This window comes from Lonchura striata, chromosome 8 (assembly GCF_046129695.1).
Source record: "Lonchura striata isolate bLonStr1 chromosome 8, bLonStr1.mat, whole genome shotgun sequence".
NCBI classification, from domain to species: domain Eukaryota; kingdom Metazoa; phylum Chordata; class Aves; order Passeriformes; family Estrildidae; genus Lonchura; species Lonchura striata.
Genome location: NC_134610.1, coordinates 14,345,500 through 14,363,408, shown reverse-complemented (window position 1 = coordinate 14,363,408; position 17,909 = coordinate 14,345,500). Strand labels below are relative to the sequence as shown.

The window sequence follows — 17,909 nt, the reverse complement described above, 5'->3', positions numbered from 1 at the left end:
TGCATTTGATTTAGGCTGTTATTTTCATTAACAGTGTAAGGGATGGATTAGAGAATACTTTTACAGTTTGCATGGGATACCAAGCTGATATGAGTTAATTTAAAATCAGGGGATCTGAATACAAAATTTTGAAAAAAAAGGAGAAATGTTCCAAAGGCAACACAAAATTATTCACTGATGACAGTTGCAAGTTAGTGCTCTTGAGAAGAAATAAATGCATAAATACAAATTTATGAACAACTGTCTGGGTAGTATTAGTACCATAGGAACAGACTGGAATGATATAGTAAAAAATCAGTCAATTCTGAAAAGGCAATGTAATTCTAGATAATATTAGCAGCATTAGCAAGCATTTTGTATGTCAGAAAGAGGAGCTAAATTACTCAGTCTTGCTAAACACTGATGAATCCTCACTAAGCAACAGTAAACAGCCGTGCCCATGCATTGCATTTTAAGAACAACATAGCCAAATTCAAGGAAATTTGGAAGACAAAGATAATAACAAGAGGGATTTTACAAAGAGAAAAATTACATAAAAGCTTAGCAGACATCTGACACTGAAAAATGTAGTTATGTATAGAAAATAATGCATTGGTTATCAGTCATACTAGAGAAAGAATAAGAGAAAATTACTTAATTTATAGAAAAAAACTGTTTGAGATTTATTATTAGGAAAAGTTTAGGATGTTGCAGTATTTGCCTCTTGAAAGTGTAAAAGTAGATCGCTGAGTTATTCTTCATTCAGAAATATGAGTCTGATGGGATTTGGATTCCTATAGCTTTCTCAATAATTTCACATATTGATTGATATTGAAGTGAAATACAAAACACATAAAGGGGAACCTCACAGAGTTTGGAAGAGACCTTAGTTTCTTTGATAGTTCAGACTGTTTAATCTAGTTCTGTGGAATTTCTTCAGAAAGGACTTGCTCAATCCTCCCTCCATCAGAGGAGGAAGATTTTGAACTATGATTTTTATCTTCTAACACCTTTTTTTTTTTTTTTTTTCCTGGATGGGAATCATAGCACTTAAACTCTGCCAAGCTGGCAACAGAAATTTTGCTTGTGACACTCTGTTATGTTCTCTGGTTTAAAGGCTACTCTTCATAATACTCTTGATAATACATACTCTTGATAATTTTGAAGTTTTTCTAATACTTGTCCTGTTTATGTTCACAGCTACTTCAGAATTTTGAAATCAAAATTTCTCCCAAAACTGAACCAGTTCATGCCAAAACTCATGGACTTTTGACTCCTGGAAATTCTATCAATGTCAGATTTTCTGACAGGAAGTGAAACTCAAATGTTTTGGAAGTCCTTATACAATTTTCATGGAAACAGGTTTGGATTTTGTGGAAGTTTAAAATATGCTTGTTCTCTGGTTTGCAGGTATTTAACAATATCACAAAGTATTATGTGCTGCCTTAGTTCTAGCAGTACATAAGAGTAATTACCTCTCCTGTAACAGTTAATTACACATATGAAAATATGTACCAAAAAGATTCCTTCTTGCACTGGGAATCTCCTTTTATCTGGGAGAATTCCTTGTAGCAACAACACATGCATTGAAAAAAGCCAACCAAAAGTCAATTCAGACATGTCAGTATCATTCAATTGTTTTGTTACGCTGCTACTAAGTGAGTGTATTTAAGAGCAAGGGGATTATTATGTAATATGTCAAAATTGGCTGCATGTGTAAGTTTGTATTTTCCTGTTTCTTGTCCTCCAGTGTTTTTTAAAAGTTTCCATGTAACAATGAAATCGTGAGATAATTTTTTTAATATGTGAAAACATTTACTCTGCATGTATTAAAAAAAAAAAAATCCAGTAATATGAAAAGTAAGCATAGAAAAAATACAACTTAAATCACGTTGTTTAAACTTGAAATACAGAACATATACAAATTTAGCTAAACATAATCCCCATAAAATATTTCTATATAGTTTAAAAAATGGAAAGTCTTAAAAATGAAAGTTTAAATGTCACATTGGAAAGCTTGAAGCCAGGCATTGTTCTCATCACCAAAGCACAAGCCACTTTCATTGTTCTAGCTAATATGCCAAACCCAAATGTAAATATTAAAAGAAAGTCGTTGTTACATTTTTATCATTTAATTAAAATACTACTTTTATCTTTACTCTGTTCTTCAACAGTAAGAACTGGAAACAGTAAGTTTTATTGTTCTTCAGCAGTAAGAACTGGAAACTTCCCATTTTAACTTGCTGAACCCATAGGCAAATACAGAGTTCTGTAGGATGGAAATGTGACTACTGAAGTATTCAGAGAAGTTATTTTGCTGTCTAGTGCCTAACAGAAAAAGTGGACACCCTGGAGTTTGGGTTTGGTCTTTTGGGGGTTGTTTTGTTTGTTTGGTTGTTTTTTTTAATTATTATTACTTTTCCTATGACAGCCAACAGAAAACTCTCCCTTGCACGATACTTTGGATAATTTTAGTATTACTGCACTAACCTTACATTCCCATTTTTGAGAGAAACGTGTGTCCACGTTATGTCTTGAACAATGTTCAAACCTGCTATCCTAATATGATACATATTATATATAGTTAACTGTTTACATGTCAGGCTCTGACTGTTTTTTGGGAGGTAGTTTACATACTGACAATCATAAATGTTTCAGCTAAATAAACTTAGTGAAACTTTTGCAATTTGTTTTTTAAAATGACAAAATTTTTCTTTGATTGTCTAGCCTTTGGAAGACAAAGACAGGTTAGAAATTAAATAACATTGTAGTTTTAATGGTGTACATGAAATTTCACATTGCTACCTAGCTACTACAGTCAAACTGTTATAGTATTTTGATTCCTTTTTGTGGTGCCTTTTCAAGGTTTAGACCAAAGAGAACCAAAATCTCCTTTGCATGGATCTCCTATACAAAATAATAACACTAAACAAAATGAATCTGACCTACGGGAGGATTAAATGCTTACATAAGGACTTTAAAATGTTATTCTTGTGTTGACCATATATGTGTACTGTAAGAAAACCAGGTATTCTATTGGGAGTATTTTCCTTGAACAAGCCTGCCTTCTGATTTTTCCAGGGCTTTCAATTATTCCATCTTTCTTGTTTTTGTTGGTTTTTTTTCTTTCCCATTGTTATTTTCAATGAAGAAATTTGTATTTTCCAGAACCAGCTGACATCCCAAAGGAGATGTTTTGCAAAATCTGTTTAAAAGTCTATTGACTATTTTACTCCATATCTCTGCCTGGTTTTGTTGACTTGGAGACAAGGAGCTCCTGCCTTGAATCCAAATTTGGATGCCATATGATGCCTTCCTTTTGCTCTGTCATAGCATCATTAGAAACACCAGTCACTGCTATGTTGCAGTACATTTGCTGCTTGGTATGGGTCCTTAAGTAAAATGTCAGTGCAGAAGATGGAAGAGACATTCTAAAATGCTTTTTATAGCATTTGAATCTTTTAATGAAAACAGCCAGTATTTGTTCTAATAGAGCACCTATCCATGTAAGTTGTCTTTTATACATAATAAAATATTTATATAGAATTTACAAGTCTTTGTTCTTATTTTAATTATTATTTATATTTGCATTTTTCTTTAGCAGCCTAAAGTCTTTAACTTGTTGCATTGATCTGAAAGATTCACTACTCTGTGGAAAATTAATCGTTCAACTAGAAAAGAGGGGGATTCATACAAGAATTTAAGGTGTATAATGATTTGGCAAAAGGGGAGATAACATTATGTTAAGAGTACTGTCATTGTAGAGGAAAGGTACTGGCAAAGTTATCCAAGAAATACCCAAGGATTGACTCTAATGTTAATGTTTTGATTAATTGCTTAATACACAGAAGAGTATTAAAGATACAAAGAAAAAAGACATAAAGTGTGAAAATCAAACCAAACCAACAACAAAAACAATCCAGAATGTAATAGAAATGGGCTGGAATTTAATAATAAAATATATGTATGTAGGAAATAAAAATAATTTATTTGAGGCGCTCACCACTTGAAAATGTAATATGTGGAGGAAGGCCTAGATAATCACAGGTGACTACAAAGTGCAAGTATGTGGGAATAATGAGAAATACAGCCTACAATATATGAGGTGCAATCTGACCTATTCTTCCCCAACTTCTATCAGACATCTTGTCAAGTATGACAAGTGTGCTTAAGTGTTCAAGAGAGGTGGAGTTTGATTTGGACAGATGAGGATACACTAAGAATATGAGGTTAGTAGTAGGTTTTTGCTCTGCCTCCCTGTGGTTTGCTGGCAGATCAAGCACTGGCACATCTGGAAGCTGTGTAACCATGGGCTTAGGAGAACTTGTTTTGTTGGACACAAAAATGCTGAATTGATTTTGCTCTTTCCACATGGATTAGATAACAGGTAGTGGAAACATGGGTGTCTGCAAGAGACTAAACTTATCCTCAAAAAGTTCAAGTAATTAGTCTAGAAAAGTGAATATTTTAAGAGGACATAACTCTTCTCTTCACGTACTTTCAGGTTAACCTCTTTACTCCTCAAAGTTAAGGACAATGCCTGTTCAAAACAAGTATCACCAGTAACAATGAATAAATAAACTGGTGTGGAAGGTTTCAAACTATCAGGGATAATAAGAGTTTAGCATAAAGTCATTGTGAGACATGGGGAAGACTGGAAAAAATATCCCCAACCATGATAAAAATAATTTTTAGAAGTGTTTAACTAGAATTACTCTATTCAGTCAGTTTGTTTTCTGTTTTTCCATGCTCTCTTGTAGGCAAGGAAGGAATCTATGAGGTCAGTGGTGAAATAGTCACAACACCAGCAACATTGTATGCCAGTGGTGAATGAAATTTAGGAGCTTAAATACCCCAGCTGCGAGGTGGCTGTGAAGAGGGAGAGTAGGATGCCTGGCAGCTGTGAAGAGGAGAGAAGCACTGGGGTGTGTTTGGAGCTAGGAACGGAAGAGCTGTGCTGGTACTCGGCACTGGGAAGGGAGGAGTGGGGAAGCCACACTGAGTGGAGGCTTTGTGGCTGTACCAAATACCACCCTGGGTGCCTCTTCAGGGAGTGGAGGGGTGTGGACTGCAGGGAGGATGGGGCAGGCTGAGAGAAAAGGGATGAGGCAGGAGTCATTTGGGTGCCTGATGTGTACTGTTTGTACTGTATAAAACAAAAAGGCCACTACTGGTTTTGATCACTGAGGTTTTTCCTTCCTCTGCTGTGTTGTCACAGAATGTTTGTAACTTTAAAACATGGTACCATATAATTTCACAGAATTACTAGAGATTTATATCTTTGGTAATGCCAAACTTTGCCAGTGCATGCCCAGAGAAAGACTCGGAAGGGCTGCAACAAACCACGGATTCTCAGTGTTCAGGACAATGGTTGTTTATGCTGGCAGGCTCGCATGGATGCAGATGCATCTGAAGGTTTCTCACCTCCTGAAATGTCATAGAAGTGTCAATAGAGGATTTACAGGGGCAAGTGAAAAGCTGATGGTAGGATGATCTAAAGTGCTACCAAGTGGTAGTCCCAGCACTGTACAGCTACTGAGCACAGATGGAAATACTTGTGCCAATACCATCTTTGGGGAGGACACCTGGTCTTACACATTGGACCCTTCTGATTTTTAGAAGTGAGCACCTCTGTCATGGACTCTGTTTATTGAAGCAAGATAAACTACAGTTCCCTGAAATGTGTGCTGGAAAATATTTGGGAAGCGGTCCAAAGTTGCCAGGTATTTCTTATTCCTGTGTAAGGTTTTCATCTAAACCTTACACAATAAAATTGGATGGAAAGCTGTGAGTAGTAATTATTTTGGTACCTGATCTTTTAAAATCATTATATATATATATATATACACATATATATACATATGTATATATGTATATATGTATGTATATATATATATGTATGCGTATATATATATATATACATACATATCTATATGTAAAATAAAAAGAAAAATATTTTGTCCGCTGTGATTAATGCATGTGTTCACTTCCCTTTTTCCTTTTCAAAGGTACTTAAACCACAAAACAAGTATATACATATACATTCATATATACATACATATATATACATACATATATACATACATATATACATACATATATACATACATACATATATATATATATATATATGTATATATATATATATATGCTAAGAGCTTGAAAATATTTATTCATGTTCTTGCTGGAAAAAAAAAAAAAAGACCAAAACATGTAAATGTCATGCGGGTATTTAAAAAATAATTTCAGCTGAGTTTCCCCTGTGCTTCCAAAAGGATTTTCAGGAAACCACTGAAAATACTACACTATGGTTTTGGTACCACTAGGTGGTGCTGCCTTTATAGTATTCCTTAGTGAAAGTCTGGGATTATGTACCTATGGGAAAAAAATATATAGCTAAGAGCAATGCACTTATTATGGCTTCTTAAAGATAGAGAAGTTTAGTTTCACTTGTTTGACAAAGTCTCTTAGCCCCTGTACATGAAAACATTCTCAATTTCTGTTCATCTTTTGCATATCCTTGCTCAAAATGGGAATTTGCATGTGGAAAAAAGTAGAGTATGTCCAAAGTTTCATATGTATGGGAAAAGTTTTGTTAGAGAAAATCCAGCCTTTGCAGTCCTGTATGGCTCCTGCTGAGATTTGTCTTTAACAGTTTGTTAATCATTGAGCTTTGGCAGCCTACCTGTTATCATGCAAAATTCAAAATAAAGCCAGTTCTTACTCTGAAGAGATCACAGTCTAGGTGAGATAAGAGTAAAGGAGACAGAAAATAATTGAGTGGGATATTTGTGTGTTTCAGACACTATTGCAGTAAACATTGCATAAACAGGAGATCATCTGACACCATTTAGAGAGTGTTGTACCCATCTTGGCAATGTTTGAAACAGTGTTTGCTGTCAAATGTTTATCTAGTTGGGAAACAACTCCATTGAATTGTAAACTCACTGAAGCAGCCCACTTTACTCAGACAAAAGGAAGGCCGAAGTCAGGGATTTGGAAAGAAATGTCTAAGGGATAAATGACTGCAAGAGGATGTTTGCCACTACAGTTAAGTATGGGATAAGAAACATTTAGACAAGCCTTTCTTAGTTTCAGCAGCTCAACTCATGAAGCTCTTTGTCTCCTTTATGCAGACAGGGGTGAACACTTGAATTTGCTTGAAGATTAAATAATGCAGCGACAGTCTCATCCCAGATGCAAAAAAGAAGCATTAAGTAGTGGATTAGAGAATCAGAAAGGTATGCAGGGAATCAGTGACACATATCTGGAGAGACTTGGCAAAAAAATCTTCATCTAAGAAGATACCACTGAAAAGGCAATCAGTATTTCCCTATCACATTTATAGATGCTTCTTTTATGGTCACAAATTCATAAATAATAAATACATAGTAATAGTGATAACTTTATCAAACACCTGTTATTTTCAGATGAAGTTGTATGAAATAACATGCATTTCTTTTCACAAAGAATGAAGGCACCAAATTCATCCAAGGAACAATCATTCACTGGTTGCTAGTCTGCATAGTTTTGCAATATAAACAGATATCAGCTCCAGAAAGTGCGGGCAGCCATTTGTCTCACCTCTATCCTACATTGTATTTTTTAAATGGTTGCAAAACATCCCAACTTTGCAGATTTCTGAGACAAATCTCAGCTGGCAAAGCTTTCTAACTCACCCTGTGATTCAGAGATCAATCATCACCTCTGCAGGGTTATCCATCCACTGGTTATGTCAGGTTAAATCGAGGGCAGGAAAGATCTAATACAGCCATGCTGCTCCATCAGAACAGATTTCTATAATGTTTGTATATTTTCAAGGCTGTAAATTTTAGGCCCACACTGAACAGTTTCATTGTGTTGAATTCCTCTTTCTGCATCTTCTGGGACTGGGTCATCTTGAGTGACAAAGCTTCTTTGGCAAATGTAGGTCTGTTTAATGTTTTAATCTGTCATGATTCTGGGTCACATTGGAATGCAGGAGTACTGCTTGTAATTACAGCAATTGTGTTGATGCATAATTTGTATTAAATGCTTTCATTATTATTTTTGATGTTGGCATTTCACCACACAATACTATAGGCAAGACCAAACAAAATTTATGTTATTGTTTGGTTAGGAAATAATTACAAATAGCACATTGTCCTTTTACTACTGGAACAGAAAAGAGTGGGCTACTAACGAGTCTGCCATGAGAAGTGATGAAATATCAATTGTGCAATTCATGTAAAGTAAAATTAATTGAATTACAGAAAAACATATAGTGGATGGGGAATAACCTTACATTTCCCAGATGCTGGGTTAGATCAAAGTCCTCAGGCTTTTCCACTGAATTGGCTACTTCTCAGAGGAGAAAAATCTTCCTAGGCCTTTGCTTTACTTCTATGACTATTATGTATCTGCACAGTGATAAGAAAAACGAGAGAAGAGCTCATTATTTTTAGATGACTTTAGGCAACAAATGGAAACATTCTGTTTATTGGTTATCATCATGCACTTGACATCTAAAGTTTGGAAGTTTAATGTTGAACAATTTGACTGGTAAGAGGGATGTTTAGTGTTAGCACCAGGGAGCAATGAGAATCCATTATTTCTCCAGGATCTGTAAAGAAGCACTAAAACAAAGAAGGCTTGTCATGCTTTAATGTTTTTTTGAAGTATTTTTTAAAGGGATGGCAACTCATAAAAGGTTAAGAACTGCTAGCTAGCAGATACATTCTTTGGTTGTTTTTTGTGATTGTGATTGGTGTTTTTAATGCTACTGATTGTAAGCAAGGGGCCAAGAGAAATACATCAAAGACAGCAGTGAGTCAATAAAGTCTTTGCGATCAGCTGGACGTTCCTGTGGGATGAACAGCAACCTCTAATTGCAAGATAATGTAGGACTAGTATTGAAGAACTGCCTCTAATATTACATATAAACAAAGAGTAATCTGTAAAATATTTTTTATAAAAAGATCATAACTGATCTGATTAGCTTTATCTAAACCTGTATGTGGCACGTTCCCATCCTATACAGTATAAAGTACAAATTGTATGTATTTTCATTTATATATTCTGATATTTATGTAAGAAGATGAAGACTTATTTGCTGTGATAATGGATAGGATAGGATAGGATAATTAATTAAATTATCAAGGAATCATTTCGTTAATGGCAATCTTCTTGTTCTTCCCCATAGAGAAAAGCTTTCTGAAAATAATGGAAATGTGTAATTTCAGCAGGAAAGAACTGTGTGGTTTCTAGGATTACCACACCCTTATGAGGCTGTGAGTTGGTGTAGTGTTGGTAGGATCTGCAAGTGGGATGTACCTATTTGTTGCTCTGTCTAGGGAATGTAGGGTTGCTTGCCTTTCTGAATGCTTACTGTATAAGTCTTGGTAAATCTGGATGATGTTGGCATGCGAGGAAGGGATATTTTTGTTTGTTTGGTTGGTTGTTTTAAATCTAGGATCTCAGAAGATCTGACAGCACACATACAGCCAGAGGATAATGCTGTGCAAGATTATTCCTATCCAGGCAGTTTGCTTTGTTTTGCTGTGATGTAACTCACTGCTGTTACAAAGACCAAAAATGCTGCTCTCTGTTAATAGTTGTCTTTTGAGTTTTTTTTTGCTACCAGTTTCTGGAAGCTTGTTTTACAAGCAGCACATTTCTAATATATATATATAATAAATTTATCTTTACCTCCATGTCCAAGTGTCACATTTTATCTTTCCTTTGCTTGTGACTCAAGGCTGTGAATTCCTTAAAATAATTGAAAATGTAGAAGTGATAGCTTTATCCCCCCCGCCCTTCTTTGGTTTTCAGGTTTTATGATTCAGATCTTGACTTTTTTTTCCTGTCTGGACACTTATTCATGTGACTCTAAAAGTTGGGGTTTTGAGGGAATATCCTGTATTGAAAAATTCCTAGTAAAGATGCTCAAAGGCTGCAACATTTCCAGACTTGTGCTTTGGCTTTCAGAGTACAGTAGTAGAAATAACATGTATTTCCATCACTTGTGCAGTGAGTGACATGTTAAGAAAATTCTTCACGATTTACTACATTTGGTTCATTTATCTGGCAGTGTTGCCTTATTTCAAAATATAGTTTGGAAACAAAGCAGAAATTTAGCTTGAAATTTATGTTTATTCTTCTATATGCTGATGACCCTGGTATCTGTATACACATGGCTTTGACTCATTAAACTGTAGAGAAGACTGTGAATGTTCTCTGTTAAATTTGGCAGGTAAACTTGAAGATGTCAGAACATTGAATGATACATTAAAATATCACATAATTTGGGAAGAGAAATAAACCAATTTTAACTAATTCTAACTATCTGAGGCCTTCACTGTTTTTTTGCTGAATTTTTATGAAAGCCATTTTACAGAGTTGATAGAGCTCTGGAAATGGCTGAATTGTTACAGGTAAGAATAATTTTTTTTTTACTTTTTTTTGTGTTGTATTTTCTTCTGATTGAGGTCTAGAAAAACATTATTATAAATGTCAGTAATTATTAAATAGAATAGATTGCATTAATAAATAGTATCCACTGTTTTATTAGATATGTGCAGAAAACAGGATTTGCCCAGGCTGGAAAGTTACCATCCTTATTTTCTGAAAAATCAAATCCCAAACCTCAAAAGTAAAGAGTTGAATAATTCTAAAAACTGCAAAGATTTGAATTGATAGCAAGCTTGCAGTAATTGAAGGAGAGATGGCTCTTGTAAGTAATGTGCAGTGAATAAGTCATTCTATTTCGTTGCCAAGGAAATAAAATGAGGCTCTTGATAAAGGGAAGCGAGGAGGAACACATTGCAACTGGGACAACTGTTACCATTACATAATCCACCTGGCATGGTTATCACAAGTGTGGAACCTTGTGGATGTGTGTTTGATAGAAAATATCAAATACCTCCTGCATTTCATGACAGTTTGTACTGTTGATGTGGTATCCTGGTGATATAATATCCTTTGTGTGATTCCACCAGCTGGCCCATGTGTCCTACTGTAGCTACAGATGGGTATAAACTGGCCTGTCCATTTGAGTATGTAATTATTTCTGATTTTTAGATAATTTAATAAATAGTTGAAGGCTTCCAGAATTTGCAGAATATTTTCCATAGGAAGCACATGATACATTTGCCTGTTCCTTGCTGACTGATGATAATGAAAAAGTAAAATTAAAATTATTTCATATTTGCTAAATCCCTTCTTTTCCTGCACTATAGGAAATTTTGATAAGCTTCTTGGAAATATATTTGTACAAAGCTTACAGACCATTGCCATTCTTTACTCACTTCATTTAATAGTGAAGGGTAGCTAATCTGTCACAAATTGAGGGCCAAAGATCACTTTGTAATAGCTAAATCCACTCAGGCAGAGAAAAAAAATGGCTTCATGCATGTGTATGAAGTAACCAAACAGGTATGTGGATGGAAAAGAAATACACTGAATTTTGAAATTGTGAAAAATCTGCCAAAGTTTGGAGGTCCCATTAAGGCACATCATAAGCACCACATAATTCCCTAGAATTCAAGCAAGCTTGCAATCACAGGACAGTCTTCAGTGAGACATGAGACAAAGTTTTAATGCCATTTTATTTCCTGCCTCCATCTATTTCTGAACAGGTGAGTCTGGACTAGACAGGCAAAGCTCTCAGTTTTGGCACCTTCTCAGTGCTATAGTATTAGTTTTTTTTGGTGGGTTTTTTTTGTGTGCTTTAGAGCATGAGAAGAGTAAGTTTGGCATCATCTTCTGTTTCTCATAAAAAGATTCAACAGGAATTGAATGTCTGAGAGGTGTGGGAGAGAACACCTTCTGACACTATTTTAAAATCAAAGAGCTTTCATGTTGCTCTTGTTTTAAAGGATAGAACATGTAATCAGCAAGTTCTTATCTATTATTTTTATGGCAGAAACTTCCTGCACCTTTCTGTTGGAGAACAAAAGGAGAGTTTGCAAGAGAATATAGTCAGTCAGAAATGAATCCTAAGGCAAACTAGATAATGGTGAAATTGATAACCAAATTATCCCTGACAATGTTATCAGGTTAAAAGAAAAGACAGGAGTCACCTTTGCAAGCTCTTCTGGAATGCTGTCCCAGAAGAATGCATGATCTGCAATGGAAAGAAAAAGGTGGGCAAGGTTAGAGTTAGAACTTGATTAGATTTTGTTACATAATATATTTAGTGCATTTTGTTGTTTTCAAGATGTTGGATTTACTGCCTCAAGTCAGTCCTTCCACTGACATCACTAAAGGCAGAGAGTGGAGCTGGCAGGGAGTGAGGCCAACTGACCTGCAGTGCTACAGCCAGAGTTAGAACAAAACTACAGATCCAAACAACCAGGCTGTTCAATATCTGAACTTCAGCTTGGAAAGCTACAAGAAACGGTGATTGAAATAGACCCATTTTGCATCATATGAGTATTGGGGTAAAGGGCTTTAGAGTTCTTAAAATAGTTTACTGCAAATATTATTTAGTATAAATATAATAATTTGAAGAATTCAATAATGATATTTTTCTATTTTCCATAAACATTTAATTAGCTGAACTCTACTAAATATTTTCTAAAAACTGTAATTATACACTTAAAATCAGAAGTCCTTGTGGAAAAGAAACAAAAATCAATTTAACTGCTTTTAATCTTCTTTGTAACTGGTACAGAGAATACATACTTCTAGTTCCATGAATAGTAGAAACCACTACTGCAGTAATTTTACAATAGTTTTATTTAAACTAATTGTATTATGAATGATTTTGCCATCAGTAGCAGGGAAGATTTTGATTATCACTGCTTGTAGTTTTAAACACACAAACTAAAATTAAAAGGTTAAAGACAGAAAAAAAAAAAAAAAAAAAGTGAATGGATACCTTGCTGAAATCACTCTTTGCAATCACTCCTCTAATCATGAAGAAAACATCCTGCTCCCAGATGGACAAAACTGGCAAAACAGGAATACTAATAATAATGAAAAAAAGAGCTGGAACAACAATTTGTGCAATGAAGGGAATAAATTGTACCTAAGCTACAAAACAAGAGACTCCAAGCCAGTGGGCATTTAAACATATGTTTAATTGTAAGCAGGTGAACAGTTCATCTCCCTTTAATGAGACAATTGAGAAGTGAAATGCACTTATGGGGCTGAGGCCTAACATAGTTATTATTGACTAGAGCATTAATCAATTAAGAGAGCCATAAAAAAGCATTGGTGGGTATATGCCTGTTAAATATGCCTGTTTGTGCTGGAGTGCTTGACAGATTTTTGCTTCTTCCCTCTGAACTGTGGCAATGAATCATCCTGTCACCAGGGAGATGGACTACAGGTGGGTTTCATAGCCCATCTGGTTTTCTTAACTTCAGCTATTTAAGCTATCCAGCTAATCTCCCTCTGGAGCTCAGGGAGAAGGTTTTTTCTTTCTGGTTTACCTTTCCTCACCTTTGGAGATATGGATTTCTATCTTTTGGCTATAAAAGCAGCCAAGGTGACTCAGCTGAAATTAAATATGTTTAGCTGGTTACAGTCTGGCAAAATGAAGTGCTCTGGGGTCCATTGTTAGAATAGATTAGACAGCTATGAACATATTGGACTTAATGTCATTGCAGGCAATACTTGTAAGCATTGTTTGATTTCTTTTAACTCCAGTTGTGCAGAATCTGTCACTAATAGCTTCCAAAAGCCTTGACATCTCTGTCATGTGATGACACAAAACATAAACAAATATAAAAACATAAAGTTACTAGCCTGTATGTTTCTTACTACATAATTGCACTGTAATCCAACTGAAATTGCTTACATTTATAAGCTTGTAAAGCACAGTAAGCTTGAGAGCAGAACAATGGTGGATAGATATGAGACTGAAGCCTTTCTTGTTCACAAAGCAACAACCTCCTGCATGTATTACCTGGCTGAAATGGCTTACCTGGTCATTCAGTTGCATGGCCACTCATAATATGTGGGGGAGTACCTTTTGCAACACACCTGGAGCCCAGCAAATGCTTTGCAGCTTTGGTGCTGATCCAATCAAGTACAGAAATAACTGGGAAATGACTCATGCTGAGAGGTGGATACTTGCTGTTAATCCCAGCTTTTAAAGTGTACACAGTTTGTCATCATTTTTCATTGTGGTGAACATTCATGCCTGGCTGCTTTTGTTTCACAGTTGTCTGATGTTTGCCGTGGAATCTCTTCTCAGCTAATTTGCTTTTCACTTGAGAGGACGTAATCAGACAAAAATCCCCTCAAAACCAGTTCCACTGAAGAAAAGACCTAAGAAGGAGAAGAAAATATATGAGGTAGGGTGGAGAGGAATGTGTTCTGACCCTGAAACATCTGCTCTTTTAAACGTGATCTTACAAATGCTTAACCACATGTGCATCCTTCAACCTTAAAAGCTCAGCTAAGGCGGAGGAGGTGGGGGTGAGAGAAAAATTACAGATGATACCCAAGAAGAAAATTAATATGAAAAGAACTAGTAAGGCTGAAATTATGGAAAAAAAATAGATGCATTTAGGATAAATACTACAGTAATTGAATACTAAATTAATAGTAAATTCTAATCATACCGATAGATGAATACTAAATGTAAAACCAGGAAGGAATTGAATAAATTTGCAGTTTGCAGTACAGATTAGCATCATGGGCAGTCAAACACTGAGTACATCTAGTATCACTGCAGTTTTCTTACACACAACTGGAACATGTGCCCTAGTATTTTATTAAATGGGAATAGGATGTCTACTAACATAATTGAAGTATACTAGGGATTTAAACTAGATTCTGAATGAAGGTTTTGTCATTAAAAAAAGCCATTGTCAAAACAGGCAAGAAACACAGAGGCACTGTTTCATGAAGCCTTACAAAGAGGTGTTAGCTTCTCTGTTCACAGTTTCTAAGGGGTCTGGCAAGACAATTGTTTTTATTTTTATTTTCTGTTCTGAATGAACAGAAATAGTACTGAAGCAGAAATGGGAAACAATAAATGACATATATGTTGGAAGACCTGGCCTAGCTCTCTTAAGTTATCACCTTCAACATTTATCTGTTGCTTTGCATTGCAGTAGTGTGTGCTACACTGTTCCTGTGTGTGTGAAACTGAAGATAACAATCTTCATCTGGAAAAATAATGACTGTGTAAAATGGTCTGGGGGCACATGGAGGTTTCGGTCCCATCATTGAATTAAAATAGATGTTTCCATCTTAAATACAGGTAAATGTATTGGTCACTGTTATATGTCTGAATATCCTGCAGAGCACTGGATTGGTTGGTACTGCACTGGGTATTGAGGGCACAGAGTCCCAAGCTCCCACAAAGAACTGGGATGAGTGTGCAGAAGCAGGATAGGAAGGAAGGAAGGAAGGAAGCTTCCCCACCACTCTCCCAGGCGCTGGTGTGTGGTACTGAGGGAGGGCTGGGCGCTGAGTATTAGGATGTGAATAACAGCACTGAGGTGGCTTCCTGTATTCCAGGAAACAGAACTCTGTCCTGACGTGTAAAGGAATAAAGTTTCACAAAAGGTATTTGCCCAGTAGATTTAGCAAAGCAAAACCAAAGCCAGGTGGCCCAGAAGGCCAATGGCATCACAAATGGAATCAGTGTGGCCACCAGCACCCAGGCAGTGATCATCTCCCTGTACCTGGCACTGGGGAGGCCACACCCCAAATCCTGTGTTCAGTTTTGTGGGCACACAATTCAGGAAAGACATTGAAGTGCTGAAGTGGGTCCACAGAAGAGGAATAAAGTTAGTGAAAGGTCTGGAGTACAAGTTCCATGAGGAACAGCTGAGAGAGCCGGAAGGATTCAGCCTGGAGGAAAGGAGTGTCAGGGGAGACCTCATAATGTAGGCACACGGTTTGTGGTAATCGGGGTGGGGCTGTGGCCCAGCCTCATCCCCAGTGGGCTCAGCTGTGAGCAGCAGGTGAGCAGCACTGACAGCAATGAGCCAGGGAGTGCCCAGGAGCACTGAGCAACCACCAACGGGAGCAGAGGGCACACAGGGGCACTGCATGTAAGATGAAGAATATAAAACGTTGGACTAAAGAACAAGAAGGGAAGATACTTGAAGTCTTTTGATGAGGTAAGGTATTACTCTGTATGGGTTCAAGCCTTCTGAAATGGTATGGTGATACTCTGTGTATTGTGGTTGTCACAACTGCAAGGTTGTCATTCTCTGTATTCACCTGAAAAAAGATTGTAGCAAGGTGGAGGTCGTTCTCTTTTCCCAGGTAACAATTGACAGAACTAGCAAAAATGGCTTCAGGATGTGCTGTAGGAGGTTTAGATTGGATATTGGGGAAAATTTCTTCACTGAAAGGGTGGTCAGGCATTAGAATATGCTTCCCAGGGATATGGTGAAATCACCATCTCTAGAAGTGTTCAGTGGGGGAATGTGACATTTGGGGCTATGGTTTAGTGGTGAACACAATGATGCTGAGGTAATGGTTGGACTTAATTATATGAGAGGGCTTTTCCAACCTTAATAATTCCATGATTAAAGTTTGGACTCTGAATTTTCATTTCACCTTTTACAATCAGGGGTTTATTCACTTCTAGATGCCCTTCCTTAAGGAATTAAACTTGTGAAGATCTAGGAGTAATGTTGCGCTTGTGAAGATCCAGGAGTAATTTGAGAGGTACCTTTGTCCTATGGATTTGAACAATCAGCGATAACAACTAGTGGTACGTATCTCTTAAAACAAGAGCGTCTCTTTGCTGCGGGATGAAAGGCGGCAGCAAACTCATTCCAACACCTTAGCTTAATCCCTTGCGATGCTTCCCAGACTTTCCCACCCTGTTGGCCTCCTCTGGGACAGGCGGCGGCCGGGACCTGCAGGAGGCAGGGTGGGGGAGATCCGTCCAGAACCGGCCCCCATCCCTGTCCCTTTAAGGCAGCGCTATCCCTTTAAAAGGCGGCGGGCGGCGGCGGCGGTGACGGCCGGGGCCATCGCCTGCCCGCCGGGTTTTCCCCCCCTTCCTGCCGCTCCGTCGCTCGCAGCCCGTTAAAAAGAGGAGGCAAGATGGCCGAGCTGGGCAGCAAGGGGGTCACAGCCGGGAAAATCGCCAGCAACGTCCAGAAGAAGCTGACCCGGGCGCAGGAGAAGGTAGGGGAGAAGGGGGGCATCCCCGGGATGCGGGGCTGGGAGCGGGGGACGCGGGTACCGGGGATGACAGCCCTGCCCGGAGCAGGGATGCGTCTGGCAGTGGGCGCTTGCGGGGGGTGGCAGCCGCCTTCCCTGCCTGCGGAACTGGGGCCCCTCTGCATCCTGAGCATGCCGAGGATCCCTGTCGGAGCGGCGCGGGTTCCCCGTCCGCCTGCGGAAACATGGCATCGGCTGGCCGGGAGCGCCGGGGAGCGCGGAGCGCCGCACGCTCCTGTTGGATCCGCGGATGCTTATTGTTTCAACAGGAGGAGACCTTTCCTTGTGGCTTTTAGGTTGTGCTTTATGCAGCGTTTTCGAGAGCGGTTCTGTATTTTTGCCATAGCGCTAAATGCGTAACCTCAAAGATGGTGAGGGAAAGGAGATGGATCCTTGCCCCTTATCTTCCAGCAGCATCGCGCGATAGTCGCTACTTGCTGTACTGACCTTGAACTCCTCATTTTGGAATGGTGGCTCCGCCGAAGCCATACGGCCTTTAAAGATTGTGCCGATCCGCTGAGAGGGGGGGATTTTTGAATCCCGGGAGCCCTTTCGCTGCTCTCCGCCCACCCGTGTGCCAGCAGAAGGTGCCAGGAACATGCAATGGATACTTTTCCTGTTCATCTCTCTGGCATGCTGCATCTGATGCCAGATGCCAGCTCTGTGTAGGGATTATCGGGCGTTTTACGCAGGGACATTGATCAGCTGCTTTTAATGCAGGCACGCTCGTCTTGGTTTTCAGCGGTTTGCTGTGAGATGACATTGACTGAATAAGGACTGGTGCATCTTTGAGGGAGGGCGGACGA

At 38.0% G+C, this 17,909-nt stretch overlaps 2 protein-coding genes and 1 long non-coding RNA gene across 17 annotated transcripts in view; 2 read left to right on the top strand and 1 right to left on the bottom strand.

Moving 5' to 3' along the window:
• CYP27C1 (cytochrome P450 family 27 subfamily C member 1) overlaps positions 1 to 1,462 on the top strand; it is a 17,276-nt gene extending 15,814 nt beyond the window's left edge. Inside the window, exon 9 of the mRNA XM_021526167.3 lies at positions 1,180 to 1,462. Coding sequence (XP_021381842.3) covers positions 1,180 to 1,296 — 117 coding nt within the window. The 3' untranslated portion in view covers positions 1,297 to 1,462. The remainder of the gene's footprint in view (positions 1 to 1,179) is intronic.
• LOC110468323 (uncharacterized) overlaps positions 1 to 17,909 on the bottom strand; it is a 24,415-nt gene extending 6,506 nt beyond the window's left edge. The window contains exons 1-3 of the long non-coding RNA XR_002465065.3: positions 17,551 to 17,909; positions 13,889 to 14,235; positions 12,039 to 12,082 (exon numbers count right to left, since the gene is read on the bottom strand). This is a non-coding gene — a long non-coding RNA (uncharacterized LOC110468323). The remainder of the gene's footprint in view (positions 1 to 12,038; positions 12,083 to 13,888; positions 14,236 to 17,550) is intronic.
• Positions 16,882 to 17,909, top strand: part of BIN1 (bridging integrator 1) — a 90,442-nt gene continuing 89,414 nt past the window's right edge. For 13 of the 15 annotated variants that reach the window (XM_077784952.1, XM_021526166.3, XM_021526162.3 and 10 more), the window contains exon 1: positions 16,883 to 17,067. In XM_077784952.1, coding sequence (XP_077641078.1) covers positions 16,984 to 17,067 — 84 coding nt within the window. In that variant the 5' untranslated portion in view covers positions 16,883 to 16,983. Of the gene's footprint in view, positions 17,068 to 17,909 lie in introns of all 15 variants that reach the window. The other 2 variants (XM_021526156.3, XM_021526154.3) reach the window with 1 other exon arrangement.